Source organism: Haliotis rubra, unplaced genomic scaffold (genome assembly GCF_003918875.1).
Source record: "Haliotis rubra isolate DU_JTF1 unplaced genomic scaffold, ASM391887v1 Scf64, whole genome shotgun sequence".
In the NCBI taxonomy this organism is placed as follows: Eukaryota; Metazoa; Mollusca; class Gastropoda; order Lepetellida; family Haliotidae; genus Haliotis; species Haliotis rubra.
Genome location: NW_025767346.1, coordinates 741,173 through 767,394, shown reverse-complemented (window position 1 = coordinate 767,394; position 26,222 = coordinate 741,173). Strand labels below are relative to the sequence as shown.

Sequence of the window (26,222 nt, the reverse complement as noted above, 5' to 3'; positions counted from 1 at the left end):
GAAGCTGAAAATTCATACCAAGGTTACACACTTTATTATACAATGTCAACTTTCTTAGAACAAAATTTCGAACCAATCCTGTTGGTTGAAATAAAAACAAATTTAAGCAGCTCATTCGGTTAGTTTTGGCAAGATTTGTTTTGAGAAGAAAAATGACAAATCTACCTATAAGTTCTGGACTGGCATTATGAAAACAAATATAGAACTTCATTTCTGAGAAGGAGAAGGAATTGTTCTGGTTTTCAGGTGCTCAAAAATTACTGTCACTTGGAATAAATGCTTTCGTAGTTGTCTGGGTTTTTTATCCATCAATGAATATATACTTTAAATTATTTTTATTCTGTTTTCTATTTTAGATCTTAGTTAAAACAATAAAAAAAGTAAAAATTGATTACTCAATAACATAATTGTAGGACAGCATCTCCAAACAGTTGAAATATCCTTATCAAATTTTGAAGAGGCATATTCCCTTTTGCTGGTAGCTGCCATCTCAATACATGAAACTAACAGGCAAATGGTATTCCTTTCCTTGTCTCCATGAGATAACATTAAATGTGACAAGATCTATCAATACAATCTGTTATGAAGGATGATTTCAGGAGATATCTGAGAGACACTACCTCTAAAGGTCAAGGTCAAAGTGTCAGACATGAGTAGTGAAGGTCACTTACAAAGAACAATCCATCTGCGATACTAAAAAATATTTCTTCATTCCGTAACAGGGAATAATTTATATCAGAGATGCGACTGCACTTTGAACACTGGTGATTCCTAAGCTTATTGGTGGCATTGTCCATGACCCATGACTCCAAGTTACTGTCAAGGTCATTATTATAGCAAGGTCAAGGTCATTCCGTAAAGAAATGTCTTGAGAATACATACATGTATGATTATGACATTAAACTTGTCAAACATTTGTGAGGTTGTCTGACAAATGACCTCTATTTTCTAGGTCAAGGTCATTCAGGACACAGTGTCGTCGTAACCATCTGGAGTTTTAAGATAATCTGGTAGTCGGTCGAACATGATGTGTGTGTAGTGGTCTTGAGCTAACTCGGTGAGAGCTTCAATTATTTGACTGTAGGTCGGACGGTCTTCGGGGTTGCCATGCCAACAAGCTGACATCATGTTGAACCTGTAGAGGAAGCATACAATCCTTGAAAATCTTCTGTTATAATTTCCAGATCTGACTCGAACTATGACTGTTTGACACAAATTTATCTCAGATATGGTCAAAGGGGAGACAACTCTGTTGAGGCCATGTAAAGCAAGACCTTCAAATGCGAGTTTTAAAAGTACTCTATGCTTTGAAAACAGAATATGCAGAACAGTGAGTGAGTTTAGTTTTACGCTGCTTTCAGCAATATTCCTGCAATATCACGGCGGGGGACACCAGAAATGGGCTTTACACATTGTACCCATGTGGGGAATCGAACCCGGGTCTTCGGCGTGACGAGCGAACACCGTAACCACTAGGCTACCCCACCACCCCCTAAATGCAGAACAGAACACCGAAAAGGCTTTTGTTTTACCAATGCTTTTTCATGGATACTACCACTCAGATGCTACTACCACAAGCAAATAGGAACTCCCCAAGCATAATACATACGTTTAGAAACAAATAAAGGAACACAGGAAAATTCAAGCGTTCCTTTATTATTTTCCAGTTATTCAAAGTTGGTGATGAAAACTAGAACATATTAAAGGGACACTTGCATTTCCCTGTGTTCCTCTACAGATACCTACCATGGTGTAACGTTGAATCTACTCAACACATCATAGTGATAACAATTACACTCAAGCCAAAACATCAGGCTAGCTATTCTCGAAATGTTCGTAGCCCTACGAACTTCTTAAGCCCATTCTTAAGACATTGGCTACGATCAAAGTTAAGAATTCTTAGGGCTACGAACGTTTCGAGAATAAGGGCCCTGAATACATCTATTTACATTCTCAGCTTCCTGGAGATTATACAACTTTATATGTAACCTGCTACATGGCACTGTTTTTGCAACTACATGTACATTTCAAAATCATCCTCAACAGGTATCATTCATTGCTGGATTAAAATGAAATTTGTAGTAAGTCAGTTGTATTATGCTAACCCTCCACACTACAGCTGAATCCGAGTGAGTGAGTTTAGCTTTACGCTGCACTCAGCAATATTACAGCTATATGGCGGCGGTCTGTACATAATCGATTAAAGCCACTTTGAACCGTATTTCAGTTATATCACAGCTTGCGTGTTTTGTGTGGGAGGACAAACATCTAGGTTTGTTTGTTTGTTTGTTTGTTGTTTAACGCCGCACTCAGCAATATTCCAGGTATATGGCGGCAGTCAGTAAATAATCACATCTGGACCACACAATCCAGTGATCAACATTATGAGCATCGATCTACGCAGATGGGATACGATGACGTGCGTCAACCCAGTCAGCGAGCCTGACCACCCGGTCCCGTTAGTCGCCTCTTACGACAAGCATGGGTTACTGAAGATCAATTTTAACCCGGATCTTCACGGGTCCCCCTGAATCTGAGCTGGACACTTACAGGTGTGGGCTGCAGTGTTGGGGCTGGGGCATTCTGTAGCCGGACTGCACCCTTTCCAGCACTTCCTGGGGCCCCATTGCTGGGTACGGGGTCATCCCTGAAACATTCAATGAACCCCATAGAGACACAAATATTTTAATTTTATATACCACATGATGATAGGAATGATCAGAAATATCCTTCTGTTCAAATCTGCACTTAAGATATCTTGAAGATCATGTAGCTTGGAAAGATAACTAGAACCTAAAAATGTTTTCAGGTATTGTTTTTGTATGAGAACGTCAGTGTATATTTTGTTGGTTTGTTTGTTGTTTAATGCTGCATCCAGCAATATTCCAGCTTTTTCGTGCTGGTCAGACAGTCCAGTGATCAACAGCTATATGGCGGCGGTCTGTAAATAATCGAGTCTGGAACTGACAATCCAGTGATCAATAGTATGAGCATCGATCTGCGCAATTGGGAACCGAAGATAAATGTCAACCCAGTCAGCAAGCCTTACCACCCGATCCCGTTAGTCGCCTCCTACGACAAGCATGGGTTCCTGAAGATCAATATTCTAACCCGGACCTTCACGGGTGGAGACAAGCATGGGTTACTTAAGATCAATATTCTAACCCCGACCTTCACGGGTAGTCGCCTCTTCAGACAAGCATGGGTTACTGAAGGTTCATTCTAACCCGGACCTTCACGGGTAGTCGCCTCTTACGACAAGCATGGGTTACTGAAGGTTCATTCTAACCCGGACCTTCACGGGTAGTCGCCTCTTACAACAAGCATAGGTTACTGAAAGTTCATTCTAACCCGCACATTCACGGGTAGTCGCCTCTTACGACAAGCATGGGTTGCTGAAGACCAATTCTAACTCAGATTGTCATGGGTAATTCAGGAAGAAAAGATATCTGATCTCTGACTGTATTTGATAAAACAAATTAATTCATCATCAAGTGGCACATCACTTACCAAAATGTAGAATTTCCCACAAAACGACTCCATACGCCCACACATCAGTTTTGACATTGAACACTTTCTCCGACAGACACTCGGGAGCTAGCCATCTCACAGGGGATGATGACTGTAAACACAATGTTTCACAATTATTGTTTCAATCCTCACTCACCAATATTACATCCATATGACATCGATCTGCTAATCAAAGAGTCTGGACCAGACAATCCAGTGATTGATGTCATGAGTATCGGTTCACACGTTCAGGAAGCAAATCTAGGTGACTTGGTTGTAAGCGTGTCATTGTACTCTGATTAATGTGTGAAGTTGCTTACAACATCAATCACTGGATTATCTGCTCTGGATCAATTGTTATCAGATCACTATCACATATAGTCCGTTTGGCTCAAAAGCGGACCGATGAATTGCAATCTAACTCGAAAACTAATAAACATAAAATACTCAATGAAACACTGATCATAATCAAAACATCAGACCAACTCTGTGAGGTTTTTGCAGAATTTATGTCCTAAAAATAAAAAAGTTGTTTAACTAACTATCATTAAAATATTGACACAGTTCACTATTTGTTACGAGGGAGGAGTGCAGAGAAAGGGACAGCCAGGTGTGAGAGAAAGGATGGAGTCGGCACAGCACAGGTTCACGAATCAATAACTTTGTCGGCACCAAGTTGTGCACATGTTTCTCTAAGTTCTGACTGTCCCTTTCTCTGCACTCCTCCCTCGTAACAAATAGTGAAATGTGTCAATATTTTAATGATAGTTTGATAAACAACTTTTTTAATTTTAGGACATATATTCTGCAAACAAATCACAGAGTTTGAGTGATGTTTTGATTATGATCACCGTTTCATTGAGTATTATATGTTTATTAGTTTTCGAGTTAGATTGCAATTCATCGGTCCGCTTTTGAGCCAAACGGACTACACCTGGAATACAGTGCCCAAGCAAACCCAAACAATGTGGAGATGAGTCTCCTCCAGAGACACCTTCATTATTGAGTGAGGTGAGGGGAAAGTGGGTTTAAAGTCGTGCTGGAGAATATTTCACTCATATGACGACGTGCATGCGTGTACACATATGTTTGTACACGTATGCTTGTACTAGCCCAGACTTAAGCTGGTTTGTTAGTGCTAGCCCACTGAGATACCATGCCGCAATGAAGCAGGAATACCCCACTCAGACACATAATGACTCCGAGCCGACCAGTCCTTGTTGTACCGATTAATGCCGAGCGCCAGACAGGGACCAACAAGTACCATATTTTAACGTCTTTTGGTATGACGCGGTCGGGGACCAAACCCACGACCTTCCGCTCTACGGGCGGATGCTCTAACCACTACACCACGGAGGCGGTCATTACTTTGTGAGTGACTTAAGATGCATGCCACTTTTAGCAATACTCCAGTAATTTCGCGGTGTAGGACACCAGAAATGGACTTCACACATTGTACCCATGAGGGAAATCGAACCCAGGCCTTTGTTGTGACGAACAAACACTTTAACCACTAGGCTACACCCATCACCCCACCTTCATAATATCATCACTCAGTTCCTGTTGGATGCTTTCAATTTGAATGAAATCCACGAGCAACGGTATCGTGCTGTCAAACCAAGGATTAAGATCTTGGTATGCCTAAGGGAAGTAACTCAGAGAACACCTGGGAAGACCTGAACATCTATGCACCCTAACTTCTGAAGGATGAGATGGGAGATCACATTACTCCTTTACTGATATGAATTTATGTGTACATATTTGTGTTTCAACGGCATCTCACTTGGTTTATAGCACTCACCAGTTCATATATATTCCTTTCTGCCACCTCTTGCGGAAATCCGAAGCCGGACAGTTTACAGATGCCTCCCTTCCCGACCAACACACGGGCCGTCTTCAGGCGGTAGTAGATCAGCTGTGCACAGAAAACATGGCATCAGATTCTGGTATTATTCTGTTTATTACCGAAGTCATCAAATTGAGGAAAATAAACCCAAATCTACTTTCAAACATAGGCTGGCTACCCGCCGTCGCCGCATGTAGAACGCAATGTCACAGAAGTAACGTGACGTCATAGCCTTGTTCATGACTGTACTGTTGGCAAATGTATAGGTGGCCAAAAGGTAGAGTGTGACATGTTCCACATATCTGAATGTAGATTAGCTTAATGTGACACTAAAGAGTAACTGTATTTGTTGTGAAAATCTTAAAGAGACTACTTTTTCAACAATGGTTAAGTGTTGAGCTAACTTTTGAACAATAACATGCAGTACGAACTTTGCTGGGTCAAGGGCATTTTGAAACATTCAGTATGTATGTCATATTGTTAGATCACGGAAAACCTGTTGACATGCCTCATTCAAAAACATAAACTCAATACATGGCCTAGATTATAGTATTGTTTGATACTCATGTCATACCGGACAAAACGTCGGAAAGACTGAATAGTAAATGAAAATTTTAATTGAATTTTGAAACTTCTGTTGAACAAGCTCATCCAGAAGGACAACGAACTCTGAATCAATGAAGAAAAGACACATCATGTTTTCATCTTGCTTCATGAATTAAACTCATTTGGATAAACTTGTGTTTTCTTCTTGTTGTTTTTTCTTTTCAGTATCAGCTTGTTTTAAATAGTGGAAACTGCATTAAACTTAACCGGGCCAGTGCCGGGCAAACTGTAATGGGCCAATCTGCAACCGTTACGACTATGTACTGGGGCATACTACTTTGCCTGTACGGGCCAGTTCAATGCCAATGTGCAAAATAGTACAGGCCCAGTTTCGGAATGCCTTAAATGGGCCTGATTTTCTGACTTTACTGGCCCAGTTATGTGATGTTAGCTGGGATGCCTACCTTGAACCTCTGCAGGTGGTCCAGGCCGCTGGCTATCTGGGCAGCAAGGGCCAGGAGTTTGTGAGGGTCAAGTGTCTGGTTCTGGAGCCGGACTGCCTGGTTCTCGTTGCTGTGGTTGATGACCACCTCCTGTTGCCCGGGGCGATGTTTCTGGAGGAAGGCCAGTAGGCTCCCCTCCGATGTGTACTCCAACATTACCAGCCATGGCTCTGGGGGAACACACAAACACATCAACACCATGGCAACAACACCATGGCAACAACACCGTGGCAACAACACCGTAGGCCTTTCCACAGATAGCTGTTACTGTTAATACTTTAACGAAAACTTTAATTAGAATGAAAAGAAACAAAAATTGACCTCTCATTTTGGGGGCAATTTATACAATTTCAATCTTGTTGTTTTTCACTTGTGGGAAATGGTTTACTGGCATACTTTTCTCAAAACTTTGATTAGAAATGAAAAGAAACAAAAATTGACCTCTCATTTTGGGGGCAAATAATACAGTTTTAAAGTTGGGATTTTTTCACTTGTGGAAATGACACAAGATTGTTGGGCCTAGTCATAACAAGAGAACATAGGTACACAAGCATATATACTTTTAGTCAAACCATGAGTTCGGTGGACAAAATATTAATAAAACAAGTGTTTGTCACTGATATGACAATGTCCCCCGCCGCTAAAGAATGGAATATCTATATTTACTACTTTTTACTTTTTGGTCACATACAGGATGCCTGAAATGACTGGTGTCTGCATAATCACCCAATGTAGGCTGTCGACATAATTAAAAACATTGGGTGCAATGTTTTATGAGATATCGCATTTAAATAAGTTTGAAAAGTGGTCAAAGTGATGGTGTCCTTGAAGGAGAGGTCAAGGTCACCCAAATTAACTGGTGTCTGCGTAATCCCCCCAATGTATGCTGAAACCAAATTTGAAGACATTGGGTACAACAGTCCATGAGATGTCGCGCGTTAACAAGAGTTTGAAAAGTGGTCAAAATGTCATGGTGACTTTGTAGATAAGGTCAAGGTCACCCAAATCAACTGGTATCTGCGTAATCCCCCAATGTAGGCTGTCACCAAATTTGAAGTTATTGGATACAACAGTGCATGAGATATCACGTTAACAAGAGTTTGAAAAGTGGCCAAAGTGTCGTGGTGACCTTGAAAATAAGATCAAGGTCATCCAAATAAACTGATGTCTGCGTAATCCCCCCAATGTAGGCTTTAACCAAATTTGAAGACATTGGGTACAACAGTTCATGAGATATCACGTTAACAAGAATCGGGACGTACGGACGGACGCTGCTGAATGCATAGTCCCCCATTCAGCATTGCGCCGGTGGACAATAATTTCTTCTTCAGTCCTGTGTGTGATAAACTGATAAGACAGCTTTGATGTCTGCAGAAGAACAAAGCCACACACAGCTTGTTAATTATCTCCCACTTTCAATGTCAGGTGGAGAAGCAATTTGTGATTTATTATTGTTACACTGATTATTCGCTCGGAAATTGTAACATTTCAAAACCAGAATATACTTTTTTTCCCTTATGCTCATTCAAATTTTGACAGATATATAAACCAAATATTGAAAGCCTTTGACAAACATTTTTACTTAGTACACTGACAAAATGTGTATTCAATAAAACTGATTAAAGTGCAAAAACATATTGATGTATATTCTTTAAAAATTGTGCATGATTGATTGCATGTTTCTGACTGACCATTGGTGGTGTAGCTGCCGATGAGGCGGATGATGTTGATTTGGGCGGGTAGCATCTTCATCACCTCCAACTCAGACACAAACAACCGACGCTCATTTTCTGTCGACTCAGCTGAAACAAATATTATACACTGGATGATATAAAAGGAGAGACATTCCAAGAAAGAGGCACCATTATCTAAAGTTATCCAACACAATGAGGTGAGGTGAAATTGGGTTTAATGTCATGCTTGAGAATATTTCCTCATATGACGACGTGCGTGTGTGTGTATGTGTATGTGCGGCTGCTTGTACTAGCCCAGACTGAAGCTGGTTTTATAGTGCTAGCCCACTGAGATACCATGCCGCAGTGAAGCATGAATACCCCACTCAAACACATTATACTGACTCCGAGCCGACCAGTCCTTGTTGTACCCATTAATGCCGAGGGCCAGGCAGGGACCAACAAGTACCATATTTTAACGTCTTTTGGTATGACGCGGTCGGGGATCGAACCCTCGACCTTCCGCTCTCTGGGCGGATGCTCTAACCACTACACCATGGAGTATCCAACACAATGAACCTTTTCATTTATAAATGGTTTTGTTTTGAGACAGCAAATTTTTCACCTTTGCCTCTAAGCATACCAATTCTCTGAAGAGCAAGATGAACGATATCAATGTTTGGGTGGTAAAAGAATTTGCATATTTATCAGACTGTGGAACCAAAAGTGTTTTTGGATTCTAATATTCCAGCAATATTACAGCAGAGGACACCAGACAAAGCTCCACATTGTACACCACCACCCTTATTATATGATAAAACTATTCATTATCCATATGGGGGAACATAAGTCATGTCATATTTTCAATACATGCACATGTGCACATATCTTTTACCTAGCAACCATTTTTTCTGTATTTCGTCGTCTGTGACGTCATTTAACGATTGAACGTGACATCAATGAACAGGGCAGTCAAACTTGCTTACCGTGTTTTACTGCACAAAAGTACATAAATAAAATGGATAATAAAGAAATTATTACACTCGCAAGTGTGCCATAGGACTTGGTTGTGTATAATTCTCTGTGTATGTAATAGTTTAACACATGCTGCATCCCTTTTGGGAAGAGAACAGAATTTCTGTTACACCCAGGCATGTCTAATACTGGAAGAATGATGTTGGTAGACATCGCTTCCATACATTTGTTTGTTGCTTACCTGAACTTCGCACTTGTCAAAAGTCCAGCTCTATGAGTGAGTGAGTGAGCGAGTGAGTTTAGTTTTATGCCTCACTCAGGAACATCGATCTGCGCAATTGGGAACTGATGACATGTGTCAACCAAGTCAGCAAGCCTGACCACCCGATCCTGTTAGTCGCCTCTTATGACAAGCATAGTCTCCTTTTGTGGCAAGCATGGGTTGCTGAAGACCTATTCTACCCCGGATCTTCACGGGTAACCAGCTCTATGAAGGCAGCCTGTGCTTAAGTGAGTCTGGACCAGACAATCCAGTGATTTGTAAGCAGGGAACCACGTCATTGAGGTACGACAACATGCCGTAAAAAAAGTCACTGAATCTAACCACCCAATCCATCTATCAACCAGGATAGGTTGACAGGGACCTGTTCTAACCTGGAATCTCCACAAGGACACTATGAATCAGTGCAAAAGTCAATCTGTGGCAGCTGAAGGAAAAGGGTATTAATCAAAATACAACAATATAAGACCCTGGGTGAATGAGGATGATACTTCACACTTACAGATGAGTTTCTTAATGGCAACTCTCATGATGTCGTTGGTGCCAGGCTGTTTCCTCATCCTCCCCTTCCACACCTCAACGTACGACCCCTTCCCGATCTGCTCCACCAGCCGGATGTCTCGACGTGGAATCTCCCATGACATCCGCAGTTTGGAGTACTCCGATGGCTGGAGGAATGAGTCAGTGTCATAGAAAAGGATAAGAAGATATGGATGGGAGTTGCACGGATGGGCAGGTGTTAGAAGGATGGATGAGATGATATGGATGGGAGTTGCATGGATGGTAAGGTATTAGAAGGATGGATGAGAAGATATGGATGGGAGTTGTATGGATGGGTAGGTATTAGAAGGATGGATGAGAAGATATGGATGGGAGTTGCATGGATGGGCAGGTGTTAGAAGGATGGATGAGAAGATATGGATGGGAGTTGTATGGATGGGCAGGTGTTAGAAGGATGGATGAGAAGATATGGATGGGAGTTGTATGGATGGGCAGGTATTAGAAGGATGGATGAGAAGATATGGATGGGAGTTGCATGGATGGGCAGGTATTAGAAGGATGGATGAGAAGATATGGATGGGAGTTGCATGGATGGGCAGGTATTAGAAGGATGGATGAGAAGATATGGATGGGAGCTGCACGGATGGGCAGGTATTAGAAGGATGGATGAGAAGATATGGATGGGAGTTGCATGGATGGGCAGGTATTAGAAGGATGGATGAGAAGATATGGATGGGAGTTGCATGGATGGGCAGGTGTTAGAAGGATGGATGAGAAGATATGGATGGGAATTGCATGGATGGGCAGGTATTAGAAGGATGGATGAGAAGATATGGATGGGAGTTGCACGGATGGGCAGGTGTTAGAAGGATGGATGAGAAGATATTGATGGGAGTTGTATAGATGGGCAGGTGTTAGAAGGATGGATGAGAAGATATTGATGGGAGTTGCATGGATGGGCAGGTGTTAGAAGGATGGATGAGAAGATATTGATGGGAGTTGCATGGATGGGCAGGAGGTTACAAGGAAGGATGAGAAGATATTGATTTGTGCTAGATGGATTGATGGGTGTGTGGTTAGAAGGAAAGAAGAGATGTGGATGGGTGAGTGAGTTTAGTTTTACGCCCCACTCAGCAATATTCCAGCTATATGGCGGCGGTCTGTAAATAATCGAGTCTGGACCACACAATCCAAGGATCAATAGCATGAGCATCATTCTACGCAATTGGGATACGATGACATGTGTCAACCCAGTCAGCGAGCCTGACCACCCGATCGTGTTACTCGCCTCTTACGACAAGCATGGGTTGCTGAAGATCAATTCTAACCCGGACCTTCACGGGTCAGATGTAGATGGGAGTTAGAAGGATAGATGGGTAGGTGGTTACAAGCACGGATGTGTAGGTGTTAGGATGGATGTGAAAGTGGTTAGAAGGATGGATGGGTTGGTGTAAGAAAGAGGGGTATGTGTTAGAAGGGTGGATGAGAAGTGGATGAGAAGTGGATTGGAGTTGGATGGATGGGTTGGTGTAAGAAAGAGGGGTATGTGTTAGAAGGATGGATGAGATGTGGATGGATGTTGAATGGATGGGTTGGTGTAAGAAAGAGGGGTATGTGTTAGAAGGATGGATGAGATGTGGACGGATGTTGGAAGGAAGGATGAGAAGATATGGATGGGCATTAGAGTGAGTGACTGTGGTTTCGCACTGCTTTTGTCAATATGCCAGCCATATCATGGAAGAGGACACCAGAAATGGGCCTCAGCCATTGTACCCATGTGGAGAATCGAACCCGGTGTATTGGCATGACGAGCAAACGCTTCAACCATGAGGCCATCCTGCCAATGGGTGTTAGAAGGATGGAAGGGTTGTGATGTTGCTAATTTCATGAATGGTAAGGGAGGCATCAATACTATAAAATTACATCAATTAGTACTATTGTAAACTCTTTGAGGGGACGACTAAGAAATGGGGTATTCTTTCAACTTTTTAAAAAGGGTCAGATTCAATCAGTTGACATTGGTGTGAACCAGGAAATCGTGTAAAATTGTTTTTCAAAATCAGTTCAGCTATAGTCGGTTTTCAGTGAAAACGTACCCCTCGTAATACAAACCAATAATAGTGATTTGAAACTATGATCGAAGGTTAAACAACTTTTATTCTTAGGTGAATAAAATCCTGAGATTTAAATGTTCAATGTAAAATCATGAGGATTCGCAATCTTAATTTCATTTTATTTGATTTACTTATTTGTTTACAGTGAAATTCATCGGTATGTTTTCACTGCAAACAGACTGTCATAAGTATCACAATTACTGAAGAACAATGATAACAATACTTGGCTTCCGATAATTTTTTCCAACCTGAATAGAACAACAGGGCTCCTTAGACTCAATTTGGCAAAGGAGATTTAAAAAAGAAATATTTAAAAAAAACAAAGCACGGGTCGCATTATTAATTAATAATGATGCTGGTCAGTGAGTCAGTATTTATGAGAGATATGGGCTGACTACAGGGAGCAGTGGAGGTCAACTCACCATGTACTCGGGCTGGTGCTGAAGACTCTCATCAAGCAGCTCAACCTCCTGGTCATCCAACATCTCGTCGTGTGCGCGTGATATTTTCTCCCGCATCTTCCGCTCACGCTTCTGTGAGAAAATCATGTGATTTTTCAGAAATGTTATTTTCAGAGCAAAACATGTTCACCACATGTTCATTAAAATGTATCATGATGTAGCATTTCATGTCATTATCATTCCCTTTTTTTCCATTCTGCTGAGCTTGTTCATGATTCTTTCAATCTATCCATCCACCATCCCATAATCCATTATTTCTAACATTACATTTATCCATCCATCTGACCATGCACCCATCCACCAAACCATTTACCCATCCCCTCTGTCATAAACACCCTCATCCATTTCCTTACCTTACATTCAGCCAGCCATCTACCCCTACATCAACCCACCCTTCTTGTCATCTACCATTTGTCCATGTATCCTTGTTTCCACTCATCCAACAAACAGCCAATTTATAAATTTCCTTAAACAAAATCCACCCACCAACCATTTATTTACAAACATACACGCACACACACATAAATCCACCCATGAATTCTCCATTTATACAAGTTGTCCAAACACATCCGTCCGTCCACCCACCCATCCATCCACACACCCGTCCATCCATCCAACTACACACCCGTCCATCCATCTGACTACACACCCATCCATCCATCCAACCACACACACCATCCATTCACCCATCCAACCACACACCATCCATTCATCCATCCAACCACACACCATCCATTCACCCATCCAACCACACACACCATCCATTCAACCACACACCATCCATTCACCCATCCAACCACACACACCATCCATTCATCCATCCAACAACACACACCATCCATTCATCAATCGAACCACACACACCATCCATCCAACAACACACACCATCCATTCATCCATCCAACCACACACACCATCCATTCATCAATCGAATCCACATTCACCCATCCATCCAACACACACACCATCCATTCATCCATCCAACCACACACCATCCATCCAACCACACCACACACCATCCTTTTCAACCACACACCATCCATTCATCCACACACCATCCATTCACCCATCCAACCACACACACACACCACCCATCCACCCACACACACCATCCATTCACCCATCCAACCACACACACCATCCATTCATCCATCCAACCACACACACCATCCATTCACCCATCCAACCACACACCATCCATTCACCCATCCAACCACACACACCATCCATTCACCCATCCAACCACACACACCATCCATTCACCCATCCAACCACACACACCATCCATTCACACATCCAACCACACACCATCCATTCACCCATCCAACCACACACACCATCCATTCATCCATCCAACCACACACCATCCACACACACCATCCATTCACCCATCCAACCACACACACCATCCATTCACACATCCAACCACACACACCATCCATTCACACATCCAACCACACACATCCATCCAACCAACCACACACACACATCCATCTTATCCACACATCCATCCATCCATCCACCCACCTACCACCTACCCATCCACACACACAAACACTTCTCTGTCTGTCCATCCACCTACCCACCCATCCATTCACCTACACTCACCTTCATCCTCATGGCAAGGGCGACGAAGACAACGATGAGGAGGATGGCAAGGCCAGCGCTGATGAGGGCGCCGATAGCGTATGGAGAGACTGAAACAGCAATGCACAGATAAACTTTATATCAGTCATCTGTCACAACAGTGTTCATAACATAACATATCTCGACACTACAACTGCTAAACAAAATTTAGAAAAGTCACTGTGATCTGCAGGGATCAGTTTCAACATTGCAAAATGCAACCTTATATTTATACCAGTTTTCACCCAATGTATGGTAACATTTTGCTGTTCACAGAACACAGACGAGCTGTGAAACAGAATACTGAGGAGCTGGCTTGTAGCCATGACTGATGAGCACACTGACAATGATTGAATGACTACTACAGCTCATGTCATTGAAATCATATGAAGTAAGGCAAACTGATCTATCAAACCAAGAATAATTTGGTTTAAAATGATCATTTCCAACTCATATATAATTCAGCAGGTGCAATCTGTTTTTGTCTAGAGCAACAAGGTTATTACCTCAGTGAGTGAGTGAATAGGTGAGTGAGTGAGTGAGTATGGTTTTACGTAGCTTTTAGCAATATTCCAGCAATATCACGGGGGGACACCAGAAATATCACAGCAATACCCATGTGGGGAACAACCGGAAATGGGCTTTAACCATCAGGCTACCCCACCCATGTGAGGAGTGAGTGAGTGAGGTGAGTGAGTGAGTGAGTGAGTGAGTGAGTGAGTGAGTGAGTGAGTGAGTGAGTGAGTGAGTGAGTGAGTGAGTGAGTGAGTGAGTGAGTGAGTGAGTGAGTGAGTGAGAGAGAGTTTTATGCTGCTTTTAGCAATATTCCAGCAATATATCATGGCAGGGCACACCAGAAATGGGCATCACACATTGTTCCCATGTGAGGAATTGAACTCAGGTCTTCAGCGTGATGGGCGAATGCTTTATCCACTAGGCTACCCCACCACAGAGGTGGACCCTACTTCCACTGAGCTGAGGATGACCTGTGCTGGAATGTGTTTATGACTTGACACATGTAGCGTACCAGGTAACCAAACCATCCCTGTTTTGTTTGATTGCATGGTTCGTGGACATCTTCACATTCTACTGTCAGGCTTTGAATTTTCTTAACTTTGTTAAGCAGTTGTACAAGGATGACATAATATTTGGTTTTATGGATGAGAACTTCTTTATTCTTATCCACAAAAATTAACGTTTTCAAATTCTTCTGAATCTTAAATGCCTATTTAAGACTTGACTTGAGCCATAATAGAAACAATGACAAAAGCAATTTGATTAAGTTAAATATGATAGAAAATAAGCAAAACTTGGTTCACCAAATGTTTACATGACTACAACTCTCTGCATGCTTGAATTATTTGTGGGTGTTGAGTTGTGTGAGCTAAACATCTAACACAAAACAGGGAAAAGCTAAATACGACAAAGCTTTCACGAAACAGAGGAAGGATAGACAGGTACACAATGTTCATTTACTGTGAACTGATCTGTCAAGTTAAACTGTCAAAACTTGTAGTCTAATCCATACAAATATGATAATAAACTTTAACATAAATGAAGCATAATATACATATTGTGCAGACAGATATTTTAATTAAGGAGGGTAACGACCCTTTAAAGCAACCCAAGAACACGCTACTAATTACTAGGACTGACTGACTGAGTTTAGTTTTACGTCGCTTTTAGCAATATTCCAGCAATATCACAGCGGGGGACACCAGAAATGGGCCTCACACATTGTGCCCATGTGGGGAATCGAACCCGGGTCTTCGGCGTGACGAGCAAACGCTTTAACCACTAGGCTACCCCAGCGCCCCCACTCTCTACTAATTACTAGGAAGAATAGTTATATATGTTAATAATAAAGCTTAAGACTTTATAGAGAATTCTTCTTGTTTACTGTTTTTGATGTGACCCGTGAAGATCCAGAGTAGAAAAGGTCTTCAGCAACCCATGCATGCCACAAACGGCGACTATGCTTGTCGTAAGAGGCGACTAACAGGATCGGGTGGTCAGGCTTGCTGACTTGGTTGACACATGTCATTGGTTCCCAGTTGCGCAGATCGATGCTCATGCTGTTGATCACTGGATTGTCTGGTCCAGACTCGATTATTTACAGACCGCCGCCATATAGCTTGAATATTGCTGAGTGCGGCGTAAAACTAAACTCACTCACTCACTGTTCTTGATGTGCATTTTTGATCTTACATATAGGATTTGCATCTGTATGATTGTAAAATGTAACATACACTCAGATATATATCTAGATTAAGTAACACTTGTGGTATACAGAAAATACTATATGTAATTTACTAAAAGATACTTATTGTAGTACACCAGTAATTTGACCTTACGTTCATGTTTTAAAGGTTTTTTACTTCAGTATCCACTATGAGGATAATCCATCATATCCCTGATAATACATCCCTGAACCCTCAACAAGTATTCATTCAGACTTAATGCCGCTATTACATCAAGACAAAAAATAGAATTAAGGGAAAAATTATTTGACGCTTAATTCAAAGGAACACATCTTGAAAATATTTTTTCAGTAATACTTCAATTAAATTTGAAAATCATTTAAGAAAAATGTAATTTTGGTGTTTATTTCTATTTACTGGTATTATCAAAGATAACAAGCAATGAAAAGATACAGGCACTGACTCGAAAACAAAAATATCAAATCAGTCTCACGTTATGAGAACGCTACGTTTTCAACTTGGAATCTTCCTAATTCTCAGACTGGCCAGATAGCATTCCAACACTGGCCAAACATTGGCAGTGGTTGACAATGGCTGACAATGGTTGTAAATACAACGTCGGCTAGCATATCCAAATTATATTCAAGGAACCCTACTTCAAACAGACAGCTTCCCACAGAAGGCACTGTGTTTTGTGTTAATCTCATCAAGCAGACGAATCATCAAAATATTTTAATTGTGATTGGAAACACAAACATTAAATAATCATTTGTTTTGGACTATTCCACATAATGATAAAACAAACTTCTTGAAATACATGCACCCTTATAATGATAAAATATCACTGAGAACTAGAGCACAGAAACTCTGGTTTGATAAGGGAGATAATTACAAATTATAGTGAGTTATCTCCCTTTGATCATGGTGTCTCCAAGCTCTTTCCCACAATGTCCCTTTCATGAAGCTGAGACTCGATTGGTTCTGCTACACTTAATCTCAGAATCAGTTGTTCAAAAAGTAATTCTAAGTTTTTGAAATGTACATCCATCCAGTGACAGTGTGTGGTCTGTGCATAGAGCTCAGGTCACATTGAATCAGTTGCATCAGTCAGTGGCAGTTTAAATTGACTCCTGAGAGTTTCTCGGACTTCAGTCCTGCCGCACAATGAAGCACATGTGATTGCTCAAAATTGCCTCTGATCACCCAGAAGAAAATGGGTACCCGGTGGGATAAGGCATGCGAGCATTAACCTTCTAGAGCCTCACATGCAGCTTAAAATAATCAGATTGTGCGCTTTGAGTATCTTTCTGGTTGGAAAAAGCATTAATTATTATTATCATTACTTAAAACTGACCATATTTTTCAAGATTTAGGGCTGTCTTTTTCAACATCATCGGATGATTTATGCTCAGTGTGACCAAAGATATTTTCAAGCAAGTGATATTTTTCGTGAAACTCGGGTTTGTGTGGTTAGTTTTCTGTACCTAAAAATGTACTGGTTGAGCTAGTTATGTTTCTGATTATATTGCTGCTTTACAGCTGTACATGCAGGAGCTGTTAGTGGCATAGTTAAAGTTTCAAAAAATATGACTTTACTACAGAAGTCAATGGAAAAATAGTTGTTTTTCTGAAACCTGTACTAATGCTGCCACACCGAATCACGATAGTTGCCTCTTACGACAAGCATGGGTTACTGAAGGTACATTATAACCCTGACTACCCTTGAAGGTCCGGGTTAGAATGAACCTTAAGCAACCCATGCTTGTTGTAAGAGGCAACTAACGGGATCGGGTGGTCAGGTTCGCTGACTTGGTTGACACATCATCGGTTCCCAATTGCGCAGATCGATGCTCATGATGTTGATCCCTGGATTGTCTGGTCCAGACTCGATTATTTACAGACCGCCACCATATAGTTGGAATATTGCTGAGTGCGGCGTAAAACTAAACTCACTCACTCACAAAAAGACTATTCATGAAATTCAGTTCACAATTGACTGATAGATTTACGAATGACAAACCCTCCCCCCTCTGACAACCTATTTTCTTAGTTGGTCCATGTGAATATTTTTTCCATTCTGAACATTTCTTATCTGAGTTGGGTCCGATCACTAATCACACTTATATCTGTTATGATTTCATCACTTACATTACTGATCACACTTCACAAACCATGACAGAAGCAATGACTTTTAGTAAGGTAAGCTAAAACAGAGACCATATACCGATATATAGTATATGGTCTCTGGCTAAAATTCTAAGCTTCTTAAGCAGCAGCTGGAATAGCCACCTGTTATTGCATGAAGAACTCCATAGAGGCAGATTCAGATCACTTCACAGGTGGGGATATAAAAAAAAAGCTCACATATAACAGTGAAACAAGGTCACATGATTTACTGACTGACTGAGTTTAGTTTTACGCCGCTTTTAACAATATTCCAGCAATATCACGGCGGGGAACACCAGAAATGGGCTCCACACATTGTGCCCATGTGGGGAATCGAAACCGGGTCTTCGGCGTGAGGGGCGGTGGGGTAGCCTAATGGTTAAAGCGTTGGCTCTTCATGCCGAAGACCTGGGTTCGAATCCCCACATGGGCACAATGTGTGAAGCCCATTTCTGGTGTCCCCCGCCGTGATGTTGCTGAAATATTGCTGAAAGCGGCATTAAACCAAACTCAGTCAGTCAGTCAATCAGTCAGTCTTTGGCGTGAAGAGCCAACGCTTTAACCACTGGGCTACCCCACCGCCCCATCACATGATTTAAGTCAGGGGAGCTAAAAAAATCAATGACAAAAAAAAACAAAACAGCACAACACCAAGGCATGCTCTGACTAACCAACCCAAGGCAAAATTGGTTGTAAGGCCAGACCTTTTCTCTCTTGGTTTACAAAGATGTTTTGAAAAGAATTATTGCTGAAGAGCAGCACAAAAGTTCAAAAGGGAACAATTTCACGTGTTTCAATGTGACCAGCAGTTTTGCTCAACTGCATCAGCAAATCAGTGAACAACATTGCTCGTGTTCATAAATGAATGTTTTTAACTAAGGCCTAAAAAAAAAATGTTGTGGTTCCGATTACCCGACCGACACCTTGACATCTGGTGCTGACCCTTTTTTTTAAAGTTGACTGAATAAAATAAGCTTTCAGATACCATTGTTTTGACCCGGCACCGACAGATATCAGTCATTCTGATAGAGAAAGTCGATATGATGGCTGCAAGCTTGATTGCATAAACAATTACACATTGATACATGTGTTATTAGTTTGTACTTTCCTTCTAAAAATAATATGTAAAAAAATAATTCCTACCTACCTACCCTAAATTTTAAAGAGGTGTAATCGGAGCCACAAGTGTTTTTTGAGGGCCTAATATGCATCAGCAGAACAAAAGAGTGCTTTTCCGATCATTGGGGGTTTGATAATCTGTAAACCAATTTTAAAAAGTGTCGCCCAACAAACGTGTGGAGGAACAAAACAAGAACAGAAATTCAACAGAATGAAAGCCGACTTACAAATAGAGCGAAACCTGTGTGAGTGGCGAGGGAAGCCCTCCCGCTCTATGTAAGTCACATTAGCTGCAAGAAGGAGGTGCGCAGAAGCATTAGACAACAGAAGTAATCAGAAGGAATTAACAGAAGTCATAAACATACAACCCTGTGTCTCAGCCAAAGTTTCAGACGAATTGACACTCGGATTACAACAGGTAATACTTCTTGTGCATCACACAGCCTTAATTCATTTCTGGGCGTAATGTAGATATTTGTCACATTATTTCATAAAAAAAACATACAGCACTGTGTCCAACCAAAATTTCAGACGAATTGACACTCAAATTACAACAGTCAATATTTAGGAAAAGCACACAACCTTAAATTCATTTCATGAGGTAACGTAGATATTTGTCACAATATCGTGTGAAGGAACATACATTTTATCTGTGTCCAAACCAAATTTCAGATGAATTTACACTCAGAGTAATAGATGCAATATTTCTTGTGCAACACATGGCCACATCTTATTTCTTGGCACAAAGTAAATATTTGTTACAATACCGCATACAAGAACATACTACCCTGTGTCCCAGCTAAAATTTCAACGAAATGACACTCGGAATATCACACGCAATATTTGTTGTGCAACACATGACCATATCACATTTCTAACGGGAACGTAGACATTCGTTACTACAACAACCCATTGCGGCCATTTGTATTTAAGGTAATGAAGAAGTGTTGTGTACTGACCAGGTATAGATTGTATAGTATATGACCGTAGATAAGCCAAATTTTGAGGGCCCAAAATGGCAGTCTGAAGAAGGGGGTCTATGTGGTCTGAGTTGGTCATGTGTACAACCTCATCACGGCTCTCGGCTGGCTACGTGTTGGATACTGGTGCTTGCACTTCTAGGCAGGTCGGCTTATGTACGGAACATACCCGGTACCATTTTGATTGAGATTTTGAGGGTCAAGTTCGGACCTCATCTTATCTATGAAGTCAGCTTAAAATTCTACGGCAATATACGGTAGGTCTCTGTATGGCAAGTCAGGTCAACACTTACAGACCCAATCAATTGATGACAAACCCTTGAGGATTACCGTATTTTCCTTAAAAATGTAGTGGACTCATATCAAATGCAACAAGTCAAATTATTTTTCATAATGCTCTTCAGGCCATTTTGACAATACCGGATGTTAAAATCTAATGAAAAAGTACAGTTAAATGAAACTTGGCAATTAAAGGGAGAAGAATCTACCAAAACCTTGCATCATGATATAATATAGAAGTTGTCATCCATATAGTATCTTGCCGTTACTACTACTCACCTACTTTCTAAAACGCCAATCAAACAATTCTTACGAAATAATTGTTTAATAATTTTACAAATTATTTCTTCATGTTTTACAAAATATAAACATTATTACTCAGTATGAAAGGTAAATTATTATGATGACCACTTTAATTAATCAACATAGAACAAAATTTAAAATAACAAAACACTGAAGGTATTTTCTAAATACTCATCTAAAATACCAATTTTCTAAAACTGGTACTATGGTTACAAGGGAAAATCATAATATAACATAATTTTAAGAAACAACACAGTGCACAACTGTGAATAGTTTACAGAAACACATGCATTCAATTAAATTCATGACATGCATTCTTATAAACATATCTGACAGACAATTATAAAAATGGTACGGTGCCTGTCATTCAGTCTGTCACGCAACATGCAAACGATCGATACATAAGATGTTGTTTCTGATGTAGGTACTCTTTCCTTTGTGAATAAGATATTACTTTTAAATAACTGAATGAACACATTTATAAATTTATGCTTATAACATGCCACTATGTCCAAATGTTAAAAATATTAAAAAATTTGCTCCTGCTTTCAGTCTCTGGTTTGGTGAGTGAGTGAGTGAATTTTGTCTTATGCCTCTTTCAGCAACATTCAAGCAAATGGTGTGTGACGTGTGAACATGCAGTAATATAGACAAGAAAGAATAAGAACTTATTAAGTTCCACACCTCAGTAATTTAGGAAATTTAGGATGTTTTGTCCCACATTGTCTTGAAATTTATGTAGAGTAAAACTTTCAGAAATTTTAAAAGTTAAATATATGTTGTTTTGAATGAGATCTAAATTTTTTGTATTTGAACAACTGAATAAGAAGAATAAATGTGTAATGTAATATGTAATATAAATGTAATAGTTTTACATTAATAATGTGTCTTGAGGGTAATAGTTTTACATAAATAATGTGTCTTGAGGGTAATAGTTTTACATTAATGTGTCCTGAGGGTAATAGTTTTACATTAATAATGTGTCTTGAGGGCAATAGTCTCTCAAGCACATGTCTTTAGGGTAATAGTTTCATATCCATGATGTGTTTTAAGGAAGACAGCCATTCATCCTTGATGTGTCATTAAGATAATAGTTTTACATTAAAAGATCTTGGCCAATAGTATTTCATTCATAATATGTAGATAGATATTTTTTATATCAATAATGTGTCTTTAGGGCAACAGTTCCACTAGCATTTGTCTTATGGGACAGTTCATAATTCATGGCTAAGGGAATGATGACGTTTATGGAGAAGCATGTACAATGTGAATGAACCCCCTAAGATTTATGTTAGTCACCCCCCACCCCACATGTTAGGTACAATCAATGACATTTCCCTCCCCCCCCTTTTCATCCTTTCCATAAGTTTCAAGCACATTTTTTTAGTATTTCTATGTACAAAACTGCTGACAAACCCCCCCCCCCCCCCCCCCACACACACCATCACCCCACCCCACCCCTACATGCTCCCACTCCTAAGCCATATATTATGAACGGCCCCTAAGGGTAAAAGTCTCACCTCCCTAATGTGTCTTAAAGGCAATTCTCTAACATACAGAATGTTAGTTAATGATGTATAAGAATTTTGTTTTACTTTACTTCTATTCAAATTGTTTCAGAATAGGTCTTCAGCTATCCAGTTAAAGATCAACATTACTTCTGAACACAAAGACACATGCAAAGACGAAAATGCAGCTCAAACAAATATAATCAAACAAACTCAGTTAAATAATAACTTTCAAAATACATAATCCTGGATAAAAATATTTCACTTAAAAGAGATCTTTATTAAAAACATGACAGTACAAAAAAAGTTTTGATGATAACATCCAAAACTGATCTCTTTCAGGATAATGTTCCAAGGTTTATTTCTATCCAACCTTTGATTCAATGCCCATAAAAAGAGCAAAAAAGCTTTTAATAAATCTCTAATATTGCTTAACAGTGGAACACAGGGATAATTACGACGAACAGAAAGTTCAGCTGCTACTGACTGGGTTAGAAAGTTAAAAGGATTCGAGGCAAGGTGTGAAAGAGCTCAAATGGATTTTAAAATCAATCCTTGATGGATTGAAGGAAAAAAATTCCAGTGGAATTATGCCCCGGAAAAATGATTTGTCGAATAAACCCAATTTAACACTGCATAAAGCTATCTCTTACTTTGTAAAGGTGACCTGTGATCTATAATCTTTGATATCTCCCGCTCTTCATGTTTGGCGATGGTGTACGCAGCGTTTTCACCCCCTTGGGCTAGGGCAGCACTTTCTGCAATGGTTAATGTCATCAATAGCATCATCACAAAAGGCATATCATCATCATCATCATCATCATCATCATCATCATCATCATCATCATCATCATCATCATCATCATCATCATCATCATCATCATCATCATCATCACTTCCACCAATACCGCCAAACAGGTGATATGCATGCTACTTCAGTGTTCAAATAAACGACTCATTTCCTCATTTGATACACAAGCGAGTCCGGTAATTCTGCGCAGCTGCAATAGCGTACTTCCGTATCGAAGGTAAACATCGTCTGCTACCACATTTACGCTTGAAATCGGGACATTTCTACGAGGGACTGGCTTTTTATCACTAAAGGTAAGTAAATAACAGTAATTGACAGATAAATTGACAGTTTTATGAAAATTCGTTTTCTTCAGACTTTTAAACCTTTTTCTTCATTATTCATAATTGGATTTAATATGAAACAATAATCTTCCTTACATTGATGAAGTGATTTTTTAAAATAATCTGGCCCTAATACGATTCCATACTTCGGATCTCCAGCCGGATGTTATGCTCATCAGTTGCTGCCCAGATTTACAGGACAGCAAGCGATGTCGTCAGAACGCCGGTTAGGTCAACCGTATGGCACGATGCAACGTTAGAATCATATAGTCGTCAATAAAACTTATATTTCTAGGTAAATATGATGCATACCAGCATGTTTAGTCACGTAAACCACAAAAAATAAGAGACGCTAGTTGCCGTGTTGCAATCGATGTGCTTAGGTGCGTGGAATTACCGGACGGCATTGCAGACATTTGGTTAAAGCCACTTTGGACAGCATTTCAGTTATATCACAGCTTGCCAGCTTTGTGTGTGAGGACAAACATCTGGGTTTGATTGTTTGTGTGTTTTTTTGTTGTTTAATACCACACTCAGCAATATTCCAGCTATATGGCGGCAGTCTGTAAATAATCAAGTCTCGACCAGACAATCCAGTGATCAACAGCATGAGCATCGATTATACAATTGGGAACCGATGACATGTGGGTCAACCAAGACAGCGAGCCTGACCATCCGTTCCCATTAGTCACCTCTTACGACAAGCACGATAAAGACCTAGTTGCACCAGCCAAGCATGGGTTGATAAGACCATGTTTTAAGACACAGCTGATATCTGTTTTCAAGAGCTGGATCTTCACTGGTTCAAAGTTTAAAGTCACATATTTTGAACAGCATTTTTGTTATATCACCAGGTGCGTTGCACCAGTGCAAGTAGCCTAAATCGAGCCCTGGGTTGATTTGACCATTTTTAACAGGGACCTTCACGGGTTAAAAGTAAGCATTTCTGTTATATCACCGATAGGTTGCAAAGCTATAGATTTTAGATATTATTGAGGGCTTGCCCAACCTTTTTAGCAACAATCATGTGTAAGCCCGGGCCTTTTTCTATAATGGTAGCTACGCCCCTGATCACAATGGCAGCTCTATGTGTGAGGGCAGACATCATGGACACTTACCACACTGATGAAACCAAAACAGAATGGACATATTGCTGACCAAACAAGAAACATATCCAGAACAACAAAGATTCAAATCCCTTATTGTGGGAATCAGGCAGCTTAGGGATTACACAAAGAAATCGATATAATGGTCATATCGCTTCCTATAAATATTTGCAAATATCATAACTAGAGTTATCTGCCCTTGATTATGAAAATATGAACACTCAAATGGAAAAAAATAAGAAACAATTATATTATCATGATTGTCTTACCGTCTATAGTAATATTGATATCCTTGCTGTCGTTATAAGAAACGCCATCTATATCATTGACCGCTGCACATCTGTAGGTGCCCTGGTCACGTGGCTTGAAGTTGTTGATGTTGTAGAAGGAGTTGCTGGAGAGGCGGACAAATCCAGTGATGTTGTCAAGGGGGGCGAAGGACCAGGCATAAAAGGGGGACGGGTAGCCTTTGGCCACACAGTGCAGTTCGATGGATGATCCGAGCTTGTACACGCTGGTTGACACGTGGGGCAGCGACCACACCTGGGTCACCTTCACCGGCACTGCAAACAGAAATAAATCGTCAGCCTGACATCTACATGCTTTTAAGAATATTTTTTTAAAAAGCATAAGAGTGGTAGATTTCAGAGAGTAGTTTTGCCACCGCGTCAACTGTAGTAAAAAATTGGGCCCCTTTTTACAAACCTATCACAGACCAACGTTAATGTTTGGTTTGGTTGGTTGTTTTACGCCGCACTCAGCAATATTCCAGCTATATGGCGGCGGTCTGTAAGTAATCAAGTCTGGACCAGACAATCCAGTGATCAACAGCATGAGCATCGATCAATTGGGAACTGATGACATGTGTCAGCTAAGCCAGTGAGCCTGACCACCTGATCACGTTAGTCGCCTCTTACGACAAGCATGGTTTGCTGAAGATCAATTCTAACCCGGATCTTCACATGGATGTTATGATCATCTAAACATTATGATCACTATCTGATCACTATCTGGAAAGGGTCACTGGCTTTAAAAAGACTTCAACAGTTAACTACACACTGTGAATGAATATTGAATTACGCTACATCTGCAATTCAGCAATTATTCGCAGCAAGTCGCAAGCAGAGCTTCAGAATTAATTTCCTTACGACTAGTCAAGAGATTGAGTGGAAACTTTCCCTCATCCTTAAACTCCGCACCAATTGTGCTTGAACATGTCTTAAGACAAATTTTGTAGCTGAGCAAGCCGACAAGCAGGAATTCCAAAGGCTGTATGAGGTGAGATAGATTGGGAATTTCATCAGTACAGTGATTAAAGTAGCAAATCACGGTCGATAAGGTTGGCGTTTTATAGTTGATGAATGTGTTATCTGGTTATATCGGACTTAGTC

At 40.5% G+C, this 26,222-nt stretch overlaps 1 protein-coding gene across 1 annotated transcript in view; it reads right to left on the bottom strand.

Annotated features, from left to right (window-relative positions):
• Nucleotides 1-470: 470 nt before the first annotated feature.
• The window catches only part of LOC124256796 (fibroblast growth factor receptor 1-like), a 95,608-nt gene continuing 69,856 nt past the window's right edge, over nucleotides 471-26,222 (bottom strand). Inside the window, exons 4-14 of the mRNA XM_046690753.1 lie at nucleotides 25,101-25,394; nucleotides 23,245-23,349; nucleotides 14,018-14,106; nucleotides 12,371-12,481; nucleotides 9,836-10,001; nucleotides 8,097-8,207; nucleotides 6,367-6,575; nucleotides 5,312-5,425; nucleotides 3,511-3,622; nucleotides 2,551-2,647; nucleotides 471-1,135 (exon numbers count right to left, since the gene is read on the bottom strand). Coding sequence (XP_046546709.1) covers nucleotides 964-1,135; nucleotides 2,551-2,647; nucleotides 3,511-3,622; nucleotides 5,312-5,425; nucleotides 6,367-6,575; nucleotides 8,097-8,207; nucleotides 9,836-10,001; nucleotides 12,371-12,481; nucleotides 14,018-14,106; nucleotides 23,245-23,349; nucleotides 25,101-25,394 — 1,580 coding nt within the window. The 3' untranslated portion in view covers nucleotides 471-963. The remainder of the gene's footprint in view (nucleotides 1,136-2,550; nucleotides 2,648-3,510; nucleotides 3,623-5,311; nucleotides 5,426-6,366; nucleotides 6,576-8,096; nucleotides 8,208-9,835; nucleotides 10,002-12,370; nucleotides 12,482-14,017; nucleotides 14,107-23,244; nucleotides 23,350-25,100; nucleotides 25,395-26,222) is intronic.